The sequence below is a fragment of the Giraffa tippelskirchi genome, chromosome 4, assembly GCF_054371585.1.
Source record: "Giraffa tippelskirchi isolate mGirTip1 chromosome 4, T2T-mGirTip1v1.2.pri, whole genome shotgun sequence".
Classification (NCBI taxonomy): domain Eukaryota; kingdom Metazoa; phylum Chordata; class Mammalia; order Artiodactyla; family Giraffidae; genus Giraffa; species Giraffa tippelskirchi.
In genome coordinates this window covers 105,091,837-105,118,613 of record NC_137278.1, presented here as the reverse complement: position 1 = coordinate 105,118,613, position 26,777 = coordinate 105,091,837, and the positions used below count along the sequence as shown (strand labels likewise).

The 26,777-nt window shown below is 35.5% G+C and overlaps 1 protein-coding gene across 1 annotated transcript in view; it reads right to left on the bottom strand.

The window, feature by feature from the left end:
• Positions 1–26,777, bottom strand: part of TRHDE (thyrotropin releasing hormone degrading enzyme) — a 431,921-nt gene that overhangs the window by 96,603 nt on the left and 308,541 nt on the right. Inside the window, exons 7-9 of the mRNA XM_081483982.1 lie at positions 21,603–21,668; positions 1,850–1,915; positions 1,033–1,220 (exon numbers count right to left, since the gene is read on the bottom strand). Coding sequence (XP_081340108.1) covers positions 1,033–1,220; positions 1,850–1,915; positions 21,603–21,668 — 320 coding nt within the window. The remainder of the gene's footprint in view (positions 1–1,032; positions 1,221–1,849; positions 1,916–21,602; positions 21,669–26,777) is intronic.

Sequence of the window (26,777 nt, the reverse complement as noted above, 5' to 3'; positions counted from 1 at the left end):
TCAATAAACATTTATCAGTTCAGTTCAGTTCAGTCTCTCAGTTGTGTCTGACTCTTTGCGACCCCATGAATCACAGCACGCCAGGCCTCCCTGCCCATCACTAACTCCCTGAGTCCACCCAAACCCATGTCCATCGAGTCGGTGATGCCATCCAGCCATCTCATCCTCTGTCGTCCCCTTCTCCTCCTGCCCCCAATCCTTCCCAGCATTAGGGTCTTTTCCACTGAGTCAACTCTTCGCATGAGGTGGCCAAAGTATTGGAGTTTCAGCTTCAACATCAGTCCTTCCAATAAACATCCAGGACTGACGTCCTTTAGGATGGACTGGTTGGGTCTTCCTGCAGTCCAAGGGACTCTCAAGAGTCTTCTCCAACACCACAGTTCAAAAGCATCAATTCTTTGGCACTCAGCTTTCTTTATAGTTCAACTCTCACATCCATACATGACCACTGGAAAAACCATAGCCTTGACTAGACGGACCTTTGTTGGCAAAGTAATGTCTCTGCTTTTAAATATGCTACCTAGGTTGCTCATAACTTTTGGGAAAAGTAAAAAAGCACACATTATTTTATTTTATTTTTCCCTCATGCTGGGAAAGACTGAAGGCAAAAGAAGAAGGGGGATAACAGAGGTTGAGATGGTTGAATGGCATCACCTACTCAATGGATATGAGTTTGAGCAGACTCCAGGAGATAGTGAAGGACAGGGAAGCCTGGTGTGCTGCAGTCCATAGGTTCACAGAGTTGGACACGACTTACTGACTGAACAACATTTGTTTAAATGACCGTAATAATTTAAATTCTGTCCTCTTAAATAAAATAACTTTGGTATGCTGTCACATTGATAGTTAAAATATCTGGAAATGGAAGTAAAAAAGGGCTCAAAATGAAAACATGATATGCAAATAAAGAAATGAAAACTATATTTCACGTACATTTCATAATTCTGTTATCAATTCTTTTTAAAATGTTAAAGTGCAAAAACAAAAGTGCAAAAAAAAGGATTTTTTTTTCATGTAAAAAAAGAATTGTACCTGTTATTTTGAGGTTCATGTGCTTTAGTTTTAGCACTGATATCATAAATAAAATGCTGCTGGGTAATTATTATTCTATTTTCAGCTGTTGTATTTCCCAAGATGGTGATAACAGGATAACCCATCTGGAGAGTCCACTGATCCATTACTTCTTGTATATTTACGTATTTTCCATTCCTTTTTAAAGCCTTTATAATCAAAATTGTATAAATTAATTTTATAAACATGAATTATAAACATAATTAACATTAAACCATTTTCATGTTTACCTTTATGACTTATTTCAGGATGAAAACACTTAAAATCAGTGAAACTAATATAATGTGTTAGTAAAATTAATCTTCTTGTCTTAGCTTAAGCTTCATGTGTATATATAAAAATGAAAGCTTTATCAACATTAACGTTTTTAACCTAATGGAGGATAAAACATTTTATTGTTAAAGTAAGTACTTGAAGCATCATTAAGCATATCCAGTGTGTCTAGTATTAAACGCTTTTATTCACTTATAGAGAAAAAATTCTTTACCATTAATATTTCACTCAAACATGAATATCTGACACCATATTAAAATTATATTCCAGAAGTATTATCATATTTGAAACTAGGCAAGGTATCTTTACAATTTGTAGCTGAATTAATTTTTAAACCTCATCATCCTTATAATACATCATATATAACACAAGAAAGCATATCAAGAAAAGGGAAATATAAAAAGTAAAAACAAACCATCAGTGTCAATAAAAGTTATGAATGTTTCATAAACTCAGTTCAAATATTCAAGGAGAGGTTTGGGTTTTCAAGCTTCCTATACTTTACCTCTGATAGTGTATTCCAGAGATCATTTCTGGCCGCATTGCCATATTTATGAATAGTTAAGTAATCCTACAAAGAATATAAAATTGTAATTAAAATTCAAAGGCTAAGCAATTTCCAGTAAACACATTTGTTTCTCAGTTCGATTAATTATTTCCATTTGTTGGAACTATATTAACACAATGATAAAGACATGCCAAAAAAAAAAAGAATCTCATTTTAAAGTATTCCAGAGACTGAACTATAGCATATTTTTAATTAAATCATCAAACAGTACTAATCTCTTAAAATTTATTTTCATATCTGTTATCACTTCTTATGGATTTCCAGGGTCAAAGATCTTCCTCAAATTTAGCAAGTTAAACTCAGGTAATTTTGAATAAACTACTTACGCAGTGAAATACTTAGGGGAAACTTTCTCATCAGGATTTCATGCTGAAGTGTTGAAACAATATTTTGTCTTATGGGAAAAGAACAAAAAAAAAAAACCCAAAACCTGACTTATATGTACAAATGTGAAGAGGGATTGTTTTGCCAAAAAAGTGATGACTGTCTCCATGACCTGTTCAGTTACCTAGCCTCTCTGCAAAGGACAGGCTGCCTTGTACAAAATGCAAAGGACAGGCTGCCTTGTACAAAATGATACATGCTTATTTTCATGAGCTTGAAACACATTAATATTTAATTTAAAAAATCAATCCTTCATTTATATAATATTTTAAAGCTTAGGGCTTCACATTTTCCATTTTCAATCATTAGTAGTTAACTATACATACTTCTATCTGTTTCATGTCTGCTCCTTTCTAAGAAGCATGCTTTATGTCACTGTGAATATGTTATTTATGACTTCTTGGCATTATTTTTTTCTGAATCCAAAGTGGAAAGATCAATATAAAACACTGTTTCATCTGAAATTTCATGATCTCTATACGTAGATAGTAGGCAAAATTCTAACTTACATCATAGTACTAAAACTGAAAAAAGAAAAATGCTGACTGCTTTCAGTACTTTATGTAGAGTGGAATACTTTGGTGATAATTAAAGTTGGGGAAGAAAATTTTCTGAAATACAAATTGTAGCACCTGTGACAGATTCAGCTTTCTCGGTAACTCACAGCACAGCAAATGGCAAGCCCTGCTCAATCAGACTCTAGAGATTCAACGCCCAACACTCAGCAATCACAGATACATCGGCACCATCAAGTGTTAGGAATAACTTTACTGAAAAATTACAAGTGAATGACCAACCTGAATCCTAATTTTGTCTTTGAACCTGCCATATGAAGCATTGCCATTTAGATCCCAGGGACCAGGATTTAAATCAGTTATTTCAGATTTAGTTTTCAGAATTATTTTTTATGCTTGTTTAGCATTTAAATGAATAAACTGGAAAAACAGGAATTATGAAACATAAATTTAGATTGTATTTTCCCTGTAGCTCAAACAGTAAAGAAAAGGCCTGCAATGCAGGAGACCGGGGTTCAATTCTTGGGTCGGAAAGCTCCTCTGGAGAAGGGAATGGCAATCCACTCCAGTATTCTTCCCTGGAAAATCGCATAGACAGAGAAGCCTGGAGGGCTACAGTTCATGGGGTTGCAAAGAGTTGGACACAACTGAGCGACTATTACTAACACCAGTGAAAAAGCATTAAAAGTAGAACTATTTATTATTGGGTTCTGTTTATGGATAGTGCTGCTAGAAAAATCCAAAAGAGAGAACAAAGGAGTACTACACAGACCTTGAAAGGTCCAATAGATAACTACAGGTTTCTCTTCACGGACAGATCATAAAAATCCAATGGTTCATGAAATGACTTGTCCTGGGCCCAATGCTGATCATCAAATTGAGCTCCTGGTTCACTCCTCAATTTAGAATAAAGTTCAAATTTACATTTCAAGCAAGCTGAAATGGCAATTATCCAAGCTTAGGAAGGCGTTCCAACTTGCCTGCCTCAATATTCAGGGCAGATCTCATGCCTTCTTGGACCGCCAGCAGACCCATTCAGTTTTCGGTGTTTCTAGAATCCTACATATGTCATCTCTTTTCTCTACAATAAAACCTAAATGTTTTCCTCAGTTATTTTAGCCTTCCTCTTGCACAAATATAGTCATATTTTGAATTGAAATTTTGCTTTGTCTTTGCAGAATTAGAGAAAAGTTTAAAGAATAGTGTGGGTTTTTTTTGATGATCAATCATTTATTTCTTTGTTCATTCCACAAAATGTATGCTGCACTCTGCATGTGTCAGGTGGCCTACCAGGGGCTGGGGCAGCAGTGGTGGATAAACATTTACTGAGAACAACTGCAAATATGGAGATAATTTGTGGAAGAATTTTTCTGTGACTGAAAACGGGCAAGTCTTGGTACAATAACCACTTGACAAGATGAATGAAACATTTGATATGAGTTTGAATAAGAAGACTTTAAGCTCCTTTCAAAACTACAAGTCAATGAATATGGAGATGGCTGGAGTTATGAACCAGAAATGAAAACTTTTATTTATATTTATGTATATGAAAGTCAATCAACTTGACATTATAATACAAAGCAGAAAAATGATTTAATATTAACTGTAAAGAGAATTGTGGGTTCTCTATACAAAGTATTTCAGAAACAGTAGAGCTGTTGAAAAGAATAAAACAAAGATGACCATCATATTCTAAAGGAATATAACTAACAATATAAGCTGATTAAAAGTTAAAAGCATGTTAAGCACAAGTATAGTCTGATACATAAAGTGCATAAATGGAAGTTTGACTGTCTTTGTTCAAATCCATCCTCCAATGCTCCCTAGTTAAATGATCTTTGGCAAGTCACTTAACTTTTTTGTGACTATCTTCATACCCATAAAAATAAGGATAATAAAAGTAACTGCTACATAGAAGTTTTCTGAGAAATAAATGATTTAATATCAATACAATCTTTAAAAGTGAAGAGTGCCTAATACAGTAATGTCTGTTCAATAGACAGTAGCTGCTATAATCTTTTTAATCATTTCCAGCTACAGGTTGGAAAACAGAGTAACAAAAGCAAAAGCAGCATTAACAGTAATAAAGAACATAGTGCATGAAAACAATAATATCTGTCTCCCTTTGAGCTGTGTAAGTGGCTTTATATTTTCTCATTAAATCCCATGACAACATTTGTGAGCTAGGTGTTATTATTATCACTCAATAAATCCAAACACCAGAACTCAGAGACTCCAGCCCATGTCCAAATCCTACACCTGTCCACACAACTGCTGACCCAAATCCAAGATCTATGAGATGACACACAGGTGACTAAGAGTTATGTTCAAAGCTGACCTCAGCATCCTCCCCCATATCAGCTTCTTTTGGGAGCACTTCCCCAGGAATAACCCTTCCATCCACTGCAACCAGAAGTCAAACAAGATGCCTCTCTTCCACTTTCCACCACATTTAGGTAATGATAAAACATTCTCCCAATACTCCCCCTTCCTTTTCCTGTTTGACAACCACTCTACACTATTTTGTCCAAATATATTGACTACTGCTATTATTTCTGCTTTGTCCCGCTAAAATCTAATCAATATCACTCAACCATGCATAAATACTTTTCATCAAATATACACATGAATCCCTGCTGTATTCAGAATACCATTCAAACACATTTCAATGTAACTTAAAGGTGTCTCTCATGGTCTGGTCTCTCTGTACTGCTACAATCCCACCCATTACTTGGTTGCCTCCCTGCCTGAACTGAGTCATTTTCAGCTTTCTTGAAGCAGGTGCCTACTGACGACCTTCTCCCTTGTCCAGCTCCCTACACAGGCAGTTCCATACTCTTTTTCTCCTTTGCCCATTTGAATTCAAGTCAATCTCCAGGACTCAAACTTACTTTTGTTTCCTCTGGAATCCTTTCTTGTGCATTCCCACTCTCTTCCTAATTCTGAGTTAAGTACCCCTTATATTCTCATGTTTCAACATATAGGAGCAATTATCACACTGTGTCATAACTGCTTGTTAATTAGTCTGGCTGCCCACTTAGTCTGTTAACTCCATGAGTGAGGATCCCACGATTACTGTTTACCACTATTCAGCCAGCACCTATGTGTCCAGCCTGGTATCAGCAGATGCTCAATATATTTGTGAGATTTCTGACTTTCCTTGTGCAATATGCCTTTCTGCTGACAGCCGACAATGGAGAGAGAGAGATTTCTTGTACCTAAAACATTCCCCCCAAACATCATCTTTAAACACTTATAGAGGACTTTATTATTTCAATGCTTATTTGTCAGATATATAACTTGCATTGATATATACAGTGGGCTGTGATATCATCAAGAGTGTACACTCTATTGGGTATGAGACCATTTTTTGTTTTGCTTTCTTTGCTAACAAGTAACATAGCATTTTATGTATAAAAGCCAGTGGGACTAATAAAGACAAGGGGAAAAGTAAAAATCACGCTGAAGAAGTAAAGAATTGTTATCTTTTAAGATTTACATGGAAATAATTATGGAATACTTAATCTCCTATTAATAGGCCCTTCCGCATGCTGAAACAGAGGATCAAACATATATATGGTTTATTCTTTATGACATGCAGGGAGAGTCTGACAAAATTCAAAGATGTTTAGCTGCAAGTAACAAAAAATCCACCCTGGAATGACTTTTTGTTTAATAACAAGATTTATTTTTTCCTATTATAAGAAGATAAGATAGTGCTGCAGCTCTTTTCCAATGGAATTCTTCTGGCTCCACATTTACCTAAGTTTTGGCTTCATCTTCAGGTTTGGGGCTAGATGGCTAAAGCAATCCCAGTCATCATATTCAGATGGAACACTGCACAGAGGAAAATAAGGACTGCCTTCCTAGGGATCTCTCTTTAAAAATCAGGAAAACTCTCCAGACTTCCCTGGTGGTCCACTGGCTAATATTCCAACTCTGAATGCAGGGGGCTGGAGGTTCAATTCCTGGTCAGAGAACTAGATCCCACATGTCGCAACCAAGACCCAATGCACCCAAATAAATAAATAAACAAAAACAAACAAATATTTTTTTAAAAATCAGGAAAACTTTCCCTCAAATACTACATCAAACTCCCCATGTTTCCCATTTAATGTAATTGTATTATGTGCTGTAGCCAAAATCAATTAGTGAAACATTTGGGGGAAACTGCACAGGTCAGGACCCTGTCCTGTGAAGTAAATGATTATATAGACATGGATGAGAGCCCAAACAAAATCAAAATCTGGTTGATAAGAAAGAAAAGAAGACTAGCTTATGGGTAGACCAACAACAGTGTTTTCTCCAGTGAGACAGGGATGCAAGTATGGGCCTCAGTGACAATGGGAGGCAGGATCCCATCTACTTGTAAGAACCATCTGGGAAATGCCAGGTAAGTTGGGAATTGGTTTTTCTGACTATGTGTCAGGAAGTTTAAGCAAGGGTTTGAAATATTGTCCCTTTCTATTAAGAATAAGTGTAGCTCAAAATATTCATAGTGGGCATTTGTTATTCTTTTGTCTTTCTAGCATTTAAAATATCACTTTTATATGAGGGTAATAACTCATCATGGAATCTTATAGGAAAGTGAGGGCTCTCTCCCTTAGAAACGGAAGTGATGAAATTCCCTTTCCACTCTCCCTGGCAGCTAAAGCATGGACACAAGCAGATACTTCATCCCAGGGCTGTGACTCCTACAGGATCAAGGCAAAGAAGCAGGAATAGTTGAAATTGCATTGCCTGTGATGGTGACACTGAGGTTCCAGGAACATCAATGCTAATGGTAGCAACTGAACCAACCAGTCTTATGGCATGACCTTGGCTACATTTCTTCATTTCTGAGTCTTCCTGTGTGCATGTGTGCTGAGTTCCTTCAGTCATGCCCAACTCTTTGTGACCCTATGGACTGTAGCCTGCTGGGCTCCTCTGTCCACAGAGATTCTCCAGGCAAGAATACTGGAGTGCGTTGCCATGCCCTCCTCCAGGGTAATCTTCGCAACCGAGGGATTGAACCCAAATCTCTTCTGTCTCTTGCATTGGGTGCTTTACCACTAGTGCCACCTAGGAAGCCCCTGTGATGCTTTCTTAGTTAGTATTATCTGTTTTGTAAGCCTGATTCTCCAGCCTTCCCAATGAGTCCAACGACTGGCCTGAAGTGTTAGTCACTCAATCAGGTCTAACTCTTTGCAATCCCATGAACTATACTGTCCATGGAATTCTCCAGATAAGAATGCTAGAGTGGGTTGCCATTTCCTTCTTCAGGGGATCTTCCTGACCCATGGATCGAAAGTGTCATCTGCAAACAGTGAGAGCTTTACTTCTTTTCCAATCTGGAATCCTTTTATTTCTTTTTCTTCTCTGATTGCTGTAGCTAGGACTTCCAGAACTATCTTGAATAATAGTGGTGAAAGTGGACACCCTTGTCTTGTTCCTGATTTAGGCGGAATGTGTTCAGTTTTTCACCATTGAGAATAATGTTTGCTGTAGGCTTATCATATATGGCCTTTACTATGTTGAGGCAAGTTCCTTTTATGCCCACTTTTTGAAGAGTTTTAATCATATACGGGTGCTGAATTTTGTCAAAGGCTTTCTCTGAACATTCAATGACATAAATCAAAGCAACATCCTCTATGACCACCTCCTAGAGTAATGGAAATAAAAGCAAAAGTAAACAAGTGGGACCTTTTGCACAGCAAAGGAAACTATAAGTAAGGTGAAAAGACAACCCTCAGAATGGGAGAAAATAATAGCAAATGAAACAACTGACAAAGGATTAATTTCCAAAATATACAAGCAGCTCACACAACTCAATACCAGAAAAACAAACAACCCAATCAAAAAGTGGGAAAAAGACCTAAACAGACATTTCTCCAAAGAAGACATACAGCTGGCTAACAAACACATGAAAAGATGCTCAACATCACTCATTATTAGAGAAATGCAAATCAAAACTACAATGAGATACTACCTCAGACTAGTCAGAATGGCCATCATCAAAAAGTCTACAAACAATGAATGCTGGAGAGGGTGTGGAGAAAAGGGAATGCTCTTGCACTGTTGGTGGGAATATAAATTGATACAGCCACTATGGAAGACAGTATGGAGATTCCTTACAAAACTAGGGATAAAACCACCATATGACCCAGCAATCCCACTCCTAGGCATATACCCTGAGGAAACCAAAATTGAAAAAGACACATGTATCACATTGTTCATTGCAGCACTATTTACAATAGCTAGAACATGGAAGCAACCTAGATGTCCATCAACAGATGAATGGATAAAGAAGTTGTGGTACATATGACACAATGGAATATTAGTCAGCCAAAGAAAGGAACACATTTGAGTCAGTTCTAATGAGGTGGATGAACCTAGAACCTATTATTCAGAGTGAAGTAAGTCAGAAAGAGAAAGAAAAATATCATAATCTAATGCATATAAATGGAATCTAGAAAAATGGTACTGAAGAATTTATTTACAGGGCAGCAATAGAGAAAAAGACACAGAGAGTAGATTTATGGACATGGAGAGAGGGCAGGAGAGGGTGAGAGGTATGGAAAGAGTAGCATGGAAACTCACATTACCATATGTAAAACAGATAGCTAACGGGGAATTTGCTGTATGGCTCAGGAAACTCAAACAGGGGCTCTGTATCAACCTAGAGGGTTGGGATGGGGAGGGAGACAGGAGGGAGTTTCAAAAGGGAGGGGACATATGGCTGATTCATGTTGAGGTTTGACAGAAAACAGCAAAATTCTGTAAAGCAATTATGCTTCAATAAAAAATATATTAATTAAAAAAAAAAAACATTTGAAGCCTGGCCATGCATTTCAGAGGATGTTTCTACATTCCCTGACCTTGAGAAACAGAAGTAAGAGACTAAAACAGCGACAGATGACCAACTGAAACACAAGAAAGCTAGGCTACAGCTAAAAATAATAGTTTGGTTAATACATGAAGACCGGTTGGACGTTATGAAATTAAGTAAAAGTGAGTAGCAAAGTATTGAAAAGGCATTATGGAAAATAACAGGATGCTTGTATTTTAATTCTATTAAATAAGAACAGGATAGAAAGGTATAAATAATTATTCAATTTTTATTATTAAGTTACAACAGTTTCCATGAGGAAACTCAGTAAAAATAGAAACCATTATCAAACATTTTGAGGTACAGCAGTTTCTGACCACAAGATACAATGAAAAAGAAGTGGAATTTCAGAAGGAATGTTGTTTGAACAGCTAGAGCAATAATAGTTGAAAAGTCAGTTATATCATTGTTTGCAGGCCACTTTGATTTTTCAAATGTACACTTAAATTAACTTTCAGAAGTTTCTTATTTATAGAAGTACTCAGATATTTCTGTAGGAACAAAAAGGTATTTTACACTTTTAAAAATCCCTTATCTCACCTAATGAGTATAAATTTTGTAAAAATCAATATTCTTTCTCAAAGTTGTGAATATGCCAGAAAAGTTTGCATCAAAACAACCTGCTAGTCCATGAAAGATATTTTGTTTGTTTGTCTTAAATTATAGACAGTGGTATGTTCTCAATTCAGTTTGTTTTCACATATCTCTTATTTAGAAATTTTAGACCATACCATCAACACCCCAACATGCAGGAACATCACCAGAGAGGCAATATTGCTGCTGTCGAATTTGTACTCCCATTCCAGAACAACCTGACAGGGTCTTACACCTGTCAGCCAAGTAGCGTGAATGTAAGTCTATAGGAGTATTCTGCGTACTAAAATATCCCCACCTCTCACTTCTACTGCTAGCTTGAAGTATTACTGAGACATAAAGTGAATCTATTGGTAAAACTGAAGTTTCTGAATTGCTTTTTCCGAAGGCCCGGGTAAAGGGTTTTGACCACAGCAAGCTCACAAGATAGATAAAATATATCCTGGCTGGTAAAAATACACTGCCTTTTGTAAATCAAGATGCCCACTGATTGCGAGCCATGTATGTGGAGTTTTCTTACTCAGCACTGGTGAGTCACTGAGAAAAAAATGAAACTCAATTGAGAAAGAGATTGTGATGTGCATACTCAGGAAAACTAAGGATTCAAGCTAATCTTTAACAGCTTTATCTTGGCTAAGATATCTAATTTCTCTAAGCCTTAATTTCTTCAACTGGAAAAAGAAGATAATACAGTACTTACTTGAGAACGGTGTGGATAGAAAATAACACAAAACAAGTAAAGCACTTAGGGGAAAAAAAATGTCTGCCACCCAAAGAAGCTGAGAAACTTTAGTTATTTTAAGATCAAGCTCACAGGATAAAATAGCCCAGAGTCAACACCTTCTTCAACATTATCTCCAAGAGAAGTCAAATGTTCTAGGACCAAGGTAGGGAAATTAAATGGACTAACTTGTAAGAGGAAAGTGCTCGGAGGAATATTATTCTTGCAGTAAAACTGCAAGAAAAAAAATGAGATCAAAGTTACTTTATATGTGAGAAAAGCTTAGAAACCTCCCTTACCCAAGTCTGAAGAAAGAAAGTGACCCTGGACTCTGCTTTTCACAGAGGTCTTCTGAGATGACAGAGCACTGATGAGAGGGCAGGGCAAGGGGGCTCATGAAACCGGGTGCTAGTCAGCTCCTCAGCACAACATAGCCAGACCTAAGTGAGCAGTAAAGCAACAAAGATACCAACCTTCAGGTCACCAGGAAGGCAAGGCTTGAACAAGACATATATCAAACACTCAAGGAAAAACACTGTTTCAATTCTTTCCTGAAACTTACACGACTGCTTGTCAGTGTGGAGGAGAACATAGGGTTCTTCACCATGTGTTCTGGACTGACAAAGCTCCCTAGAACATTCTCCTATTAATGGGACTGACTTAAGGGCAATTCCCTAAGGACAGATTAAATTTCCCATAGGCTCAGAAGCATGGGGATGTCCTTTATGAAATGTTAAAATCACATATACTTACTAATATAAATGATATATTATATTATATAAATAATACTGTTAATATTGTTACCTAGATAGGCAGTTATCTATCAGATCCTTCCTGTCTTTGTTTCCCTGGTTATTCAGCTTCTATTATAGTTGTATCTGAATCAGTTTCTAGCAGATAGCCTCATCTCCTTTGCAGCTCTGTTTTGCAATTAGACTACCTGGCAACAACCCCAATCCTAGATGAACTCAAGTATTTGCTTCTTCAAACTTGCACAAGTATAGCTTAACATCACAGGAGAAAAATGATGCAATTTGAGCAGCTGAGTATTATTATAAATTCATAATCGCCAAACTCAAATAGGCACTCAGGACCACCAGGCAGCCTTGACTTCCTACTCATCTCAGTTCTCCTCAAGCCTCTCTACCACGCAGCACGACCTCCTTTTCAGCTGTTGACCTTGCCTCACATAACGCTAAAACACAGATGTTGGGACTCCTTGGTGGCCCAGTAGTTAGGACTCGCTGCTTTCATTGCTGTGGGCCTGGGTTTGACCCCTGATTATGGAACTAAAATTCCACAAGCCTCACGGTGTGACATAAATAAACAAATAGAATTCATCAGAAAATTAACTCCCTTATTTTCTGATTTCCAAATCTCCAAATTTCCTGGAAGGGTCTCTCTTATAGAAGACCTGCCCTTTTACTGTCTCAAGAACCAAAGCCCCAGTTAGCTCTTTCTTCTCCAGTGCTATCAACTTCTCCTGTCTTGACTCCTTCTCTACCAGCCTAAAACTAGCACACCTGTCTCCCACTTTTAAAACAAAAAAAACTTTCCTTAGCCCTCTAACTACCTCCTCTGTCTTTCTGATCTCCTTCCTTGGCAAATTTTAAAAATTTTATCCTAGATACACTGTCTCTTCTTAGACATTTTCCCTCTACCCTTTAACACAGTGCACTAAAGTCATTAAATATGCAAACTGCCAAAAGGAACACTTTTTAGTCTTTATTTTTTCCACCTCTCAGCTGCATTTAACCTCCTTGGTCAATTTCTTATTCTTGAAATATGCTTTTTTTCTTGACATGATTGGCAGCATACCATTGGCATTCTGCCTGCCTCATCCTACTGGTGACTCAGATGGTGAAGAATCTGCCTGCAATGCAGGAGACCTGGGTTCGATCCCTGGGTCTGGAAGATCCCCTGTAGAAGGCATGGCAACACATTCCAGAATCCTTGCCTGGAAAATCCCATGGACAGAGGATCCTAGCAGGGGGCTACAGTCCATGGGGTCGCAAAGAGTTGAACATGACTGAGCAATTGACACTTAACTTGATACAGACTCTTTTACTAGCACCTTCTCTTCCTTCCACCTGCAACAGGATAGCCCTTCTGGACTAAGTTTCAGGCTTCCAACCCAGAAACTTCAGAATCATTCTTAGGTGCCTTTTCTTCCTCTCATACCACACTCTTCAGCCAATCTATCCCTAGGTCCATTTCATCCTACCTTCAAAGAACACTGAATCCATCTATGTCTCTATATATCAAGTGACTCTTTAAGACTTTGTCATCTCTCACCCAAATATTAAACTATCTTCCTAATTTTATTACCTGATTCCCCTACTGGTATGCTGATTGCCCCAGTCCCAATGTATTACTATAATTAGCCAGATAATTATTTTAAGTATAAATAGAACCAGGTTGCATCCCAGTTTTAAAATTGCTGAATCACCCCCCAGTGCACTCGGAATAAAACCCAACCTTCTTAAGCACAGTGCACTTTGGCATTGCATAATTAGCTCCTGTTCTCCTATCTTTTGTCCTGACTAACTCTGCTCAACCACACTAGCTCCTTTCTTTTCCTTGAACACACTGAGTTCCTTCCTTCAGCCCTTTGTGCAAGCCTTTCCATCTTCCCAGAATGATCTCCCCCAACCCCCTTTCTCATCCTTCAGACCTCAGGACACATACCTTCTTCTCAAGAAGGATTTTCTAAACACCCAATCTAAAGTTGCCTGACCCACCCATATTATATGTTCTCTCACAACATCCAATTTTTTTCCTGCCTAGTATTTATCACATGTAGGAAATGTATCTGTATTTGCCTTTTTCCTTTTTAGCATCAATCTTGTCCAAAAATATGATTCATGAGGTCAGGGGGCATATCTGTTGTGTGTAGCATACCCTGAATATTTAAATACTTGGTACATATCGTGGTGTCTGACATTATGTGGCCGTGCCGTATGTGTGGAATAAATGAGTGACTGAACATATCTGATGGGTGAACTACATGGATATAAAGAGAGGCAGGAAGAGAAATCATAGTTTGGTTTATTAGCACAAAGCATTAAGGAAAGTTTTTGACAGTAAAATGAGTTATTGCTTTTAAGGGGGGAAAAATGATCTGTAACATAATCATAGAGAGAGACTTTGAGCAGAAGTGAAAAAGTGACTACAAGAAACTGATAGCAAAAGGAAATAAGATGCAGGATGACAAACGGATATCCCCATTTCTTTGTGTGACATACTACCACAGAGTCTTCTCTTCCATAGACAGAAACACAGAGGTAGATCAACATGGAATTTTTAATACATTTGAACCTTCTGTAAGATAGGTTCCAAACACATAACTTAGGATAGGTCTTTACAGCACTCTTAAGCCACTAATTTATAACATATGCCTTTTCACAACTTAATTTAGACATTTAGATATCAGAAAGGAAAAAGAATTAGTATAAATATATTATAGTTCATTATTTCTATAACTATCTATAAATAGTTTTAAGTTTTAAAAGGAAAACTTTAATTTTTTAAACAGATAGACACATGGATAAATATGTCATATAAAAGTAAGTGATAACAGTGAAAGGCAAGAGACTACATGAAAAGCTTTCAATCTCATTTGTGATAAAAATACATACACTGAAATAGCAATTTTTTACTTATTAAATTAGTGAGAAATTTATTTTGAAAATAAGACACAATGTTGTTTGCTTAGTGTATTATAAAAATAGAACTTTCAAACTTTCTTTCTAAATTATGTATTGACTTAATATCTTAGAAGAAAAAATTGGTAATGTGTTTCCAGAAATATAGATTAAAAGAAAATCAAAATACAAGGGGTAAATCTATAATTTAAAAATTATTTCAGTATTATTTATTTTACCAGTATTGGAAAGCAATGTAAATGCTTGTCAACTAGGAAAAAAAAAACTAAAATTATTATGTACATCTATGCCATATTACTAGTACTAAACTATGTACTAGAATCATCTAGCAGTTATTAAAATAGTAGTTAAAAGAAATCTTCCCAACCTAGAAGGGTTTTTTTTAGCATCAAAGCTTTCAATATTGGCAAATATATAGTTCTAGGCTATTACATGAACATTCTGAAAATAGAACATAACATAAGAGAAAAAATAAAAAAGGAAATGAAAGAAAACTGCTGATGCAAGAGCTAATTAGGTTAGAGGAAAATACTTCTTTTTTTTTGGGGGGGAAAATACTTCTAAGGCAAGTTTGTTGTACCTCTGAACTAGTAATATAACCAAATGGTAATGTTTACATGGAGAGAGTGTTTGTAGATAGGTATATATACCCCAGTGTGTGCATATTTACACAGACATATATATATGTCACACATCAGTCAAATATATCAAATCATTTCACAAATATATTTTAAATAAAGTTATCAAAAGTATCATTTTACAGTATGAACCCTATTAGTTAAAATGAATATAGGGCTTCCCTGGTGGCTCAGATGGTAAAGAATCTGCCTGCAAAGCAGGAGATCCAGGTTCGATCCCTGGGTCGGGAAGATCCCCTGGAGAAGTGAATGGCAACCCACTCCAGTATTCTTGCCTGGAGAATTCCATGGAAAGAGGAGCCTGGTGGGCTACAGTCCATGGGGTCACAGAGTCAGACACGACTGAGGGAGTAACACTTTCACAAAATGAATATATCTTGAGCTCTTGACTAACAGGTAAAAGAAACCAGTAAGAATAAATTTCTAAGACCTCCCATTAATCTGGGAAAATACTTATGGGATGAACAAATAGAGATACATGTCAATACCAATGAAGGCTTTTTAGTTAATGCTATATAGTCACAGTAGTCAACTAACAACATTTATTTCAGAAGCAGAATGATAAGAATTCAATCAGTAGTTGTATATAAGCAAATTAAAACTGATGAATAGAAGTTATTTTTCTCTGATTAAGAAATATAAATAGTTTTTGCCATTTATGTTTTTAAAGTACTTGGTTTTTATTAGAGATAGTATTCTTGATTCTCAAATTCATAGAATCTTTCCTTAAAACTAATATTTTTTTCTCTATAGCATACTCAGTGAGTTTAGCTTTGTAGTTGGTCTTTAATAAGTTAAATGCTAATTAGGTCAAATCCAATGACTAAACATGATCTATGATAGTATTATTATCATATGGTATTGAATGATGACAAAAAATTATCATGAAGAGTTAATTAACCTTTCTACCTATAGCATACCTAAAACTGCACAGTGATTTGAGTGAAACAGGGAGAAATGTGAACAGAACCTGCCTATGGTCATTCAGTTTTAGATGAAGCATGATTCAGCTACCGTCCGATTAAAAGCACAATATTATCTCTTCAGAAAGGAAATTAACTTTGACATGCTGTCTCTGTTCCTCTGTTATTTTCTGACTTTCCATTTATCTAAAAACTTACACGCAAGGGAGCAAACCATGTCTCACAGACATAAGCTTTTAGTTTTCAAATAAAAATCCTGTGTACACACATTAACATGTAGCTTCTCATGGAAAACAGGTTATTGAGTATGTTGTTGCTACTGATAACCCCTATAGCTTTGTGCTGTCATTACCTTCAGGCTATCAGAATTTTATGAGCACAACCAATAATAATGATATTTACTTCTTATCCACACCTCATTGCCTTACATTGATTTGCATAAGCAATTTCCACCCTGATAATTGGAGCCAAACATCTTTTTGTAGGTTACCTTATGGAAAAGAGCAGTTAAATACTAATCAAAGGAAATATTTCTTTATTCAACCATATTTTAAATGATATTGAATTACCTTCATTGGATGAGCAGGAAGGTGACTCACTCTGACTGATTTCTAAGTGAGTTTATATCATGTTTAACAATGATCTTTCTTTATAATTTTAGTTGCTCAGTGTTGCCTCTTAGCAACATAAAGAACAGTACTGCCAGGCTCAAATCATTAAAGCGATATTGTTTTGTTTGAAAAGAAAAAACAGTAGTAGTATGTACTAATTATTTTTTAATAGCTACTGAGTCAATGTTATCTGAGGATGTCAAAATTAAAATTATGCCTTTATTTTTTTATTTCTAAAAACTCAAAGAAAAATTATAACTAGGGAATGTAACTAGGGAAATGAAAACACGTAAAAATCAACTAAGAAAGGTCAAAGTCATGTGAAACAATTCTACCTAAAAGAATCCTTCTCTGAATGATCTACTTTAAAAATAAGTCTAGAGTACTTAGGTAAGAGTGAGGATTTGAGTTATGGAAGCTTAAATTATAAAAACAAGGTAAAAGAAGTAGATCGCAATTTATCGATCATATGTACAAACATTGTGCAAATGGGTAAAAATTACTATGTGTACTATAAGAAACCTAGGAACTTAAAGATGTGAGAATTTCAGAAAGATTCAGCAATTCTTGCAGTAACAGAGGTTGATCATGAGGTGAACTAAGAAGATACTCAGACTACAGTGCCACTGAAGTCAACGGAAGAACGACTCAAAGGACTTCTGGATTAAAATGGTGAATAGAACAAACACATCTGTTTCCACGCTCTCCCAAAATCTGACTAGAACTACACTGAATGTGTGGGTGTTTTCTCTGTGATACCAAAGTTTCTTGATTTTCTGAAATCTAGCACTGGTTTTCCTGACTACTCCTCTAACTCTCTCAACAGGGTCAAAGCCATATAGTCTCACTATGCAGATGATTAACTGAAGATTCAGGAACACTAGCTAAATTCTCTCATTAAATTGAAACAGTTGTCCCAAATTAACGTATCAAACCCAAATTGTCTACCTAGTAAAATGCATTAATAAGATGAAAAAAATCTAATTTTTAATTCTACTCTTGCATTTTATAACTATGAAGTCAGAGGCCAGGAAGGACTTAGTGACTAACAGAAAGCCCATCATTAATTAGGAACAATAATAATGGTTGTCAGGGGGAAAACACGGGGGGAAGGAATAGTTAGGAAGTTTGGGGTGGACATGTACACACTAATATATTTAAAATGGATAACCAACAAGGACTTACTGTATAGCACAAGGAACTCTGCTCAATGTTATTTGGAAGCCTGGATGGGAGGGGAGTTTGGGGGAGAAAGGATACATGTATATGTATGGCTGAGTCCCTTCACTGTTCACCTGAAACTATCACAATATTGTTAATCAGTTATACCCCAATACAAAATAAAAAGTTGAAAAAAAGAATAAGAAATGTTTTCCCCTACTTATTCCATTGCCTCTGTGTCCCCAAATATTCCAACAATTGTTTTGGGTAATCTACTATGGAAGAACAGTAGCTATACAGAACTTGCAAAAATACAAATATTTCTGTGTTTAAAAAAATGTATTATTTATAAGTGGCATACACAATCCACAAAGGTTCACACTTCATTTGCTCTATTTCACTTTCAATTTAACCATCAAAACAAAATGGAAACTGACTTATTAATGGTGCTCAGTCGCTTCAGTCATGTCCGACTCTAAGGGACAGTAGCCTGCCAGGCAAACCTGTCTATAGGATTTCCCAGGCAAGAATACTGGAGTGGGCTGCCATTTCCTTGTTCAAGGGATCTTCCTGACCCAGGGATGGAACCTGGGTTTCCTGCATTGCAGGCAGTCTCCTACATTGCAGGTGGTATCCTGCATTGTAGGCGGATTCTTTATCCAATGAGCCACCTGAGGAGCCCTATGCCATCTATTATAATCTAAATAGACAGAATGTGTGTTCTGTCTATTACATACTAAAAGAAGTTTTGAAGCAACTTATTTTAAAAATTATGCAAAACTGAACCATTTAAGCATCACACAACATTCAAGAAATAAGGGAATTGGACCAAAAAATCAAGAAGCTCAGACCAAGGAAAGTTGTGATTATTCAGTATGAAACCATTTACCAGACATTCAGATAGCTGATTGAATGGATTATACGGATACTAGAAACAAAACTTTTCTCAAAAAGTCTCTGGAGTCCCTTTCTACTGAGGGATATACATATAAGTTAAAACTTGAAATATGTTGCCCAATACTAAATATTATAAAAGTTAAGAAATACGTAGCTGAATCAATACTCAGATACTTGCTAAGTTAAATATAAACATGTGAACTCATCTACCTTTATATTATTTTTATTACTTTTATTATATAAATATTACATTTATACTTTTTATCTATTTATATACTATGTTATGTATTTTATTATATTTTAAATTTATATTGTATAAATATATTGTTTTATTTATTTGTGAATGTATTTGTAAAAAATATTTTCCTTGTTCCCAAAAGAGCTTAAGATGGATCATAAGGACTAAAAGATTCAAGACAAACCAAGTTTTAGAAGAAACCACCATTATAATATTATTCAGGTATGGAACATCAGGGCTAAAGTCCAAGTACTAAAACAAACAAACAAACAAAAAGGAAATATGGAGGGAGGGAAGAAGAAAGAAAGAGAGGGATGGTGGGATGGGGGGAGAATATACTAAAAAAATACTATTTGCAATTTAGGATGCCTACATTTGTAAATCTAACCCTGGGTCTGTGTGCCAACAAAGAAATAGCCGTTGTTAATATAAAAACAATTAATAGATTTTCCAGCAGAGATAAGCACTGACAGTCTAGATTAGCTCTTTCAGCAACATGTAAACCAAGATTCCCCAGAGGCTTGTGGATGGGAAATATATTAATATCAACTCTGTGGCCACTCAGCACCATGACATGAAGTGTCTGTTCAGGAGGTCATTTTCAAACCATATCCCATGCATCTTCATGCACAAGAGATGATAATTTATCACCTAGACATAGGAATCTACTGTAAACTAATCCAAACTGCTGATGATACACTAAATCAGTTTGAGTGATGAGTATAAATAAAGCGGCAAGGAAAGTACTGAAGGATAAAGATCTATCTGATCAATGAGATGTCACAGGCAAATGAAATGCAATGTTGACAAACACAGAGTCCCTCAGTTGAAAATTAACCAAATCAAGTACCAGAGCATAAAGGCACACATTAATACAGGCTTCAGATGAAAGTTTAATATCATGGGAGTCAGAGGGTAGAATCTAACTGTTACAGATAAAACTGAACAGACTGGGTCAGTAGAAGAGGGTGTATTAAAAATTGATCTATTTTGCATACCACAAAGTACAATAAGAAAAAGAAAAACATTGCAAAAAAAAATCCTTTCCAGATAATATAAGTATAGTTACTCAATCTTCCAAGCAAATCTAAACACACCAATGAGAAAAAATATAATAAAATTAAATAAAAATTGTATACAGAAAGTGATTTCACATCAGCTTGCTACCAGGAAATTAAATTCAATTTGTGGAGCTCTTATGAAAGCTCAGCTATTTTCTGGAACTGTACTGTCATGCTACAACTTCAGTGGGAAAAACAAAGGAGTGGGGATAAGGAAGGACATTTCTCCAGATAGTTGATATTCATGGAGGTCACTCACAGAGAAAAAAAAAGATTTTCCTAACTATGTGTTAGCACTTGGCAAACAGATTCACTGGAATTCAGCCATTCCAAAGGTGGCCCTAATGGAGAGAGCTGATTAAAGTAATTCCAACCCCAGCTGGAACAATTTGGTAAAAATATTTTCTAAGGAAAATTATTCTTCAAGGAATTTATATATTTTTTTCTCTTATCTTCAGTATTTATAGCTTTGTCATAACATATTTAACTCTTGTTTTGTATTTTATCTTTTAGTTTATTTTGGGTAAAGATAGAATTAGACTACTAAAACATGACCTGATCCCATATGTAGTTTATTTAAATTTCAAAATGAAAAGCTTACTGAGAAAGATAAGATTGATTGCTCTCTCTCTCTTAGCATAATTGTATTTCAGGTGAACATCAATTTACTTTAAAGGACACTTCTAAGTAGCAGAATGCATCATAAATAATTCATCAATCACAGCTGCTAGGAACATGATTTACTCCAACAGATTCAATGTAATAAAAATTCTATTTTTCTATATTTGTATTTGCTGTCAAAAATTTAAGAATCTTCCTTTTCTAAGAATCTACTCCTAGATTCCAGTTTCATACTGTAAATGTATTAAAATAAAACTGTTTCTTTTTTTCCTTCTTTATTTAAAGTACTGTATTTCATAATTTAAAAAAAACTTTAATATATTTGGAACAAATAACAATCTCTGTATATCAACATTAAAACAGCAAACAACATAAAAGGCACATATCTGAGAAAGTGTTAAGAATTTCTCAAACAATACATGATTCCAAGAAGGCTAACATAATTTGCTTTCATTTTATACAAACTTTTAAATGGAAGAAAAGGGAAATTGACTTTTGTGAAATCTGATATAGACTGTTTAGGATCTGCTATATTTGAAAATTACTTCAGTTTAAAAATTCATATTAAAGAGATTCTAAATGATATAACCTTTCGAGTTTTGTGGGTTAATACAGAATCTTATCTACCATTTTCATTTGTTGTATGGTAAGGCACTGCTTACCTTACTTACCTTATAGTTTCCCATAAAATTCAGCAATTTTGTATTAGCAATTTCCCAAGCTGTGAAATATCTTTAAAATAAACACAGGAATAAGGAGAAATGTAAAAGAAAATAGAAAACATTTTACTTACTTGCAAACCCCTTTGAAATACTGAATGGCCCATAAAATTAGCCAGCATTCTAATTAAAGCAGCACCCTGTAAGAAAGAGTATTTTTTAAAAAAGAAAAGAAAAAAATTTCAACCAAGTAACATGATTCTAAAATTATTCTATATCAGTCAAAAATAGTCTTCTTCATTCATGCTATTTAATTCTTAAAAATAGTTAAGAAATAAGAGAATCATGAATGCAATACTTCACTTTCAGGTTACAATTGCATTTTTTTGTTCGGTCAATCTAAAAGTTTTGTGGATCTAAAACTGATGATTTTGAAGTAGAAGTCTCTTGGATAAAATATCTCAGAGCAATAATAAGTTGTAATTCAGGAATACTAGAAATTTTGCTAAGCACCATATATGACAAAGTTAATAAAACAAGGTTCTTGTACTCACAGGTTCATAATCTAGTAAGGCAGGTACACCCATGTTATAAATAATCATATTGAAATATAGCTTTGAAGTAACTAACATAGGTATATACTCTATCTCTGGCTCAATCAAGAATAATTTAGTTATAGAAGTAGAGAGTAGGAAGTTCCAAGGAATCAGATTTCTTGGATTCAAATCCTGGTTCTGGCATTATCCTCCATGTTTACTCAGCAAAAGTATTTAACCCCTCAGTTCCTCACTTTTCTCACTTGAAAAGTACAGGCAATAATAGTCCCAATTTATATGGTTTTCCTGAAATTTAAATACATTACTGAATGTAAGGCAATTCAAACTGGGTTTAAAAATTAGTAACCATGATAGAAGTGTTAGCTGTCAGTATTATATCAAGGTAATTATATTTATTTCCTGTTTTTTTCCTTTTAGAGTCTTCTATAAATCCATATACAAGTAGAACATATATGAGGCTGATAAATATTTAGAGTAATAGAAGAAAATACTAATGTAAGAGTCTATCTCATTTTGAAAATGGTTATCACATTGTAGAACAATATCAGTGAGAAAAGGCTGACATGTAATCAATATGAAAAATTCTAAGAATTGATGGTTAAGCCTAGATTATCACAAATCTGTATGCAAAATATAAATAAGCCTTCAAGAAGATATTTCTATCTGCACCAAACTGTTTTAACTATGAAGCAGTGAATTAAAAGCAGCAAAAGTTTAAAAATAAATGATAGGAAACAACATAGTTCTGTAAAGCAATTATCCTTCAGTTAAAAATAAATAAACTTTAAAAAATCTTAAAAAAAAGAAAAAATAAATGATAGTCTGGTTTTAAGGGAAATAAATCCTTTTATAACTACATTTCTAACTTCATACTCACTTTAAATTCATCATAGCTAATTTCTTACCAGGTATCTCTTTTTATAAGAGAATCATAAGAACCCCATATAGACTCATCCAGCCTGGGGCTGGGTGGCAACAATGAGTACAGAGACACAAGAATGAATTTCCACTGTTACCAGAACTGCTCCCTGTAATTCCAGAATTTTAATGCAGTAGACTACTCAGGCTCTACGAATCAGCATTAGAGAAATGTCTTGAAAAAATTCAGTCATCATCACAGTTTTGCTCCCCAAATTTGTATTTTACTCACAACTCAGCAAATGATGGGCTCCCTGGACAAGCCATAGAGTTGTATGCCTTTTCTGGTATATTTTCCTTCCACAGTTTCTACTCTTTGCTCTTTCTTCTGCTTCTTACTCTGCATCTTCTGCACAGTTGTATAAATCCATAAAGTATAAGCATCTATGATTCAATCTGGGGACCAGGTTAGAATTCCCTTTAGAACTTATCAATTCTGCTCCTTGAATTTCCTTGACAAGCTCCCCTCCTATAAATTCCCAATCTAATCTACCCACCCCAAGGTGGAAATTGTCAGTTCTGCAGAAAAACTAACCCTTGCCACCTGGGGAGTGAAACAGAATCTTGAGCAGTCAACTGAAAACTTTCAGTACAGAACAGCCATCTTCTGATGATTTAAGTGTTTCCCTCTAGGTAATGAAGACTCGGTCTCTTGTCAGGCTATAAAAACTATCAATTTGGCATGGGCTAATGGCAAAAGAGTCCTTTCTAATCATAAAGAATGTACCTGTTTTCCTGTCTGGGTTGAGCTGGAGCAGAGTACTAACAGGAAAGAAAACCTAGGAATATATTTAGTGTTTTAAAGTTATATACTATGGGACTCTCTCTTATGATTATATTGTATAATTTAATTAACTTTTCAAAAATATGTTTGTCTTGCCAATTTGAACATTTTAAGTTCTCCAGAGTAGCATGCCTGCATTCTTCTATATTTAACTAGACTTTTCTTTCCAAAACTCAATTTTAAAAATCACTATTTCCTAGAACTTCATAGGCAGATGGGTTCTTCATCTGTCATCATGCAGCCAGCATATACTGAGCACCTACTATATGGGTTATAACCAAGATTACACTTCTTTATGCAGGCAAAACTCACTGTAAACCCTTGTTCAAAAAGAAAACAATAAACTCCCTTTCACTGTGTCTTTAAAATATTTTTACACCAATATAATTTTCAGCATTGTAATTTATACTCACTTGTAACTCAAAATTCCAGCCCCAATCAAACAAATTGGATGTTACACAGCCTAAGTAGCTTTATGGGAAATAAATATACTATTTCTGCAAGATTTGTATAATTCTGAGATTTAATCAAGAAAATATCACTATGTTTGCTATACTAAATTTCAGGGAGATGATAGGGTAGAAACTACTAAGTGATTTTTTTTAAGGTTTTATAAAGAATATTCTGGGCTTCCCTGGTGACAATGAAGAATCTGTCTGCAACGCAGGAAATACGGCTTCTATCCATGGGTGGGGAAGGTCCTCTGGAGAAGAGAATGGCTACCCACTCCAGTATCCTTGCCTGGAGAATTCCATGGACAGAGGAGCCTGGCGGGCTACAGTCCATGGGGTCGCAAAGAGTCGGACACAACTGAGCGACCAACACACACATACTCTCAGTGATAAGCAATCACTTTTAAAGAGAGGAAGATCTTCTCAACTAATTTATTCCTTTAACATATGCTTGCTGAGGAAAACTGCTTAGAATCCTATTAGGTTTTCGAGGAGATAATAGTTGAGAATTTCCCTAAATTGAGGAAAGAAATAGTCACAGAAGTCCAAGAAACCCAGAGAGTTCCAAACAGGATAAACCCAAGGCGAAACACCCCAAGACACATATTAATCAAATTAACAAAGATCAAACACAAAGAACAAATATTAAAAGCAGCAAGGGAAAAACAACAAATAACACACAAGGGGATCCCCATAAGGATAACAGCTGATCTTTCAATAGAAACCCTTCAGGCTAGAAGGGAATGGCAGGACATACTTAAAGTAATGAAAGAGAATAATCTACAACCCAGATTACTGTACCCAGCAAGGATCTCATTCAGATATGAAGGAGAATTCAAAAGCTTTACAGACAAGCAAGAGCTGAGGGAATTCAGCACCACCAAACCAGCTCTCCAGCAAATGCTAAAGGATCTTCTCTAAACAGGAAACACAGAAAGGATGTTTCAACACGAACTCAAAACAACAAAGTAAATGGCAACGGGATCATACTTATCAATAATTACCTTAAATGTAAATGGGTTGAATGCCCCAACCAAAAGGCAAAGGGTTGCTGAATGGATACAAAAACAAGACCCCTATATATGCTGTCTACAAGAGACCCACCTCAAAACTAGGGACACACACAGGCTGAAAGTGAAAGGATGGAAAAACATATTCCATGCAAACGGAGACCAAAAGAAAGCAGGAGTCGCAATACTCATTTCAGATAAAATAGACTTTAAAATAAAGGATGTGAAAAGGGACAAAGAAGGACACTACATAAAGATCAAAGGATCAATTCAAGAAGAAGACGTAACAATCATAAATATATATGCACCCAACATAGGAGCACCACAATATATAAGGCAAATACTAACAAGTATGAAAGGGGAAATTAACAATAACACAATAATAGTGGGAGACTTTAATACTCCACTCACGCATATGGATAGATCAACTAAACAGAAAATTAACAAGGAAACACAAACTTTAAATGATACAATAGACAAATTAGATTTAATTGATATTTACAGGAGTTTCCACCCCAAAACAATCAATTTTACCTTTTTCTCAAGTGCACATGGAACTTTCTCCAGGATAGATCACATCCTGGGCCATAAATCTAGCCTTGGTAAATTCAAAAAAATTGAAATCATCCCAGCCATCTTCTCTGACCACAATGCAGTAAGATTAGACCTCAATTACAGGAAAAAAACTATTAAAAGTTCCAACATATGGAGGCTAAACAACACGCTTCTGAATAACCAACAAATCACAGAAGAAATCAAAAAAGAAATAAAATTATGCATAGAAACGAATGAAAATGAAAACACAACAACCCAAAACCTATGGGACACTGTAAAAGCAATACTAAGGGGAAGGTTCATAGCAATACAGGCGTACCTCAAGAAACAAGAAAAAAATCAAATAAATCAACTAACTCTACACCTAAAGCAACTAGAGAAGGAAGAAATGAAAAACCCCAGGGTCAGTAGAAGGAAAGAAATCTTAAAAATTAGGGCAGAAATAAATGCAAAAGAAACAAAAGAGACCATAGCAAAAATCAACAAAACTAAAAGCTGGTTTTTCGAGAAGATAAACAAAATTGATAAGCCATTAGCCAGACTCATCAAGAAACAAAGGGAGAAGAATCAGATCAACAAAATTAGAAATGAAAATGGAGAGATCACAACAGATTCCACAGAAATACAAAGGATCATAAGAGACTACTACCAACAGCTATATGCCAATAAAATGGACAACTTGGAAGAAATGGACAAATTCTTAGAAAAGTATAACTTTCCAAAACTGAACCAGGAAGAAATAGAAGATCTTAACAGACCCATCACAAGCACGGAAATCGAAAGTGTAATCAGAAATCTTCCAGCAAACAAAAGCCCAGGACCAGACGGCTTCACAGCGGAATTCTACCAAAAATTTAGAGAAGAGCTAACACCTATCCTGCTCAAACTCTTCCAGAAAATTGCAGAAGATGGTAAACTTCCAAACTCATTCTATGAGGCCACCATCACCCTAATTCCAAAACTAGACAAAGATGTCACAAAAAAGGAAAACTACAGGCCAATATCACTGATGAACATAGATGCAAAAATCCTT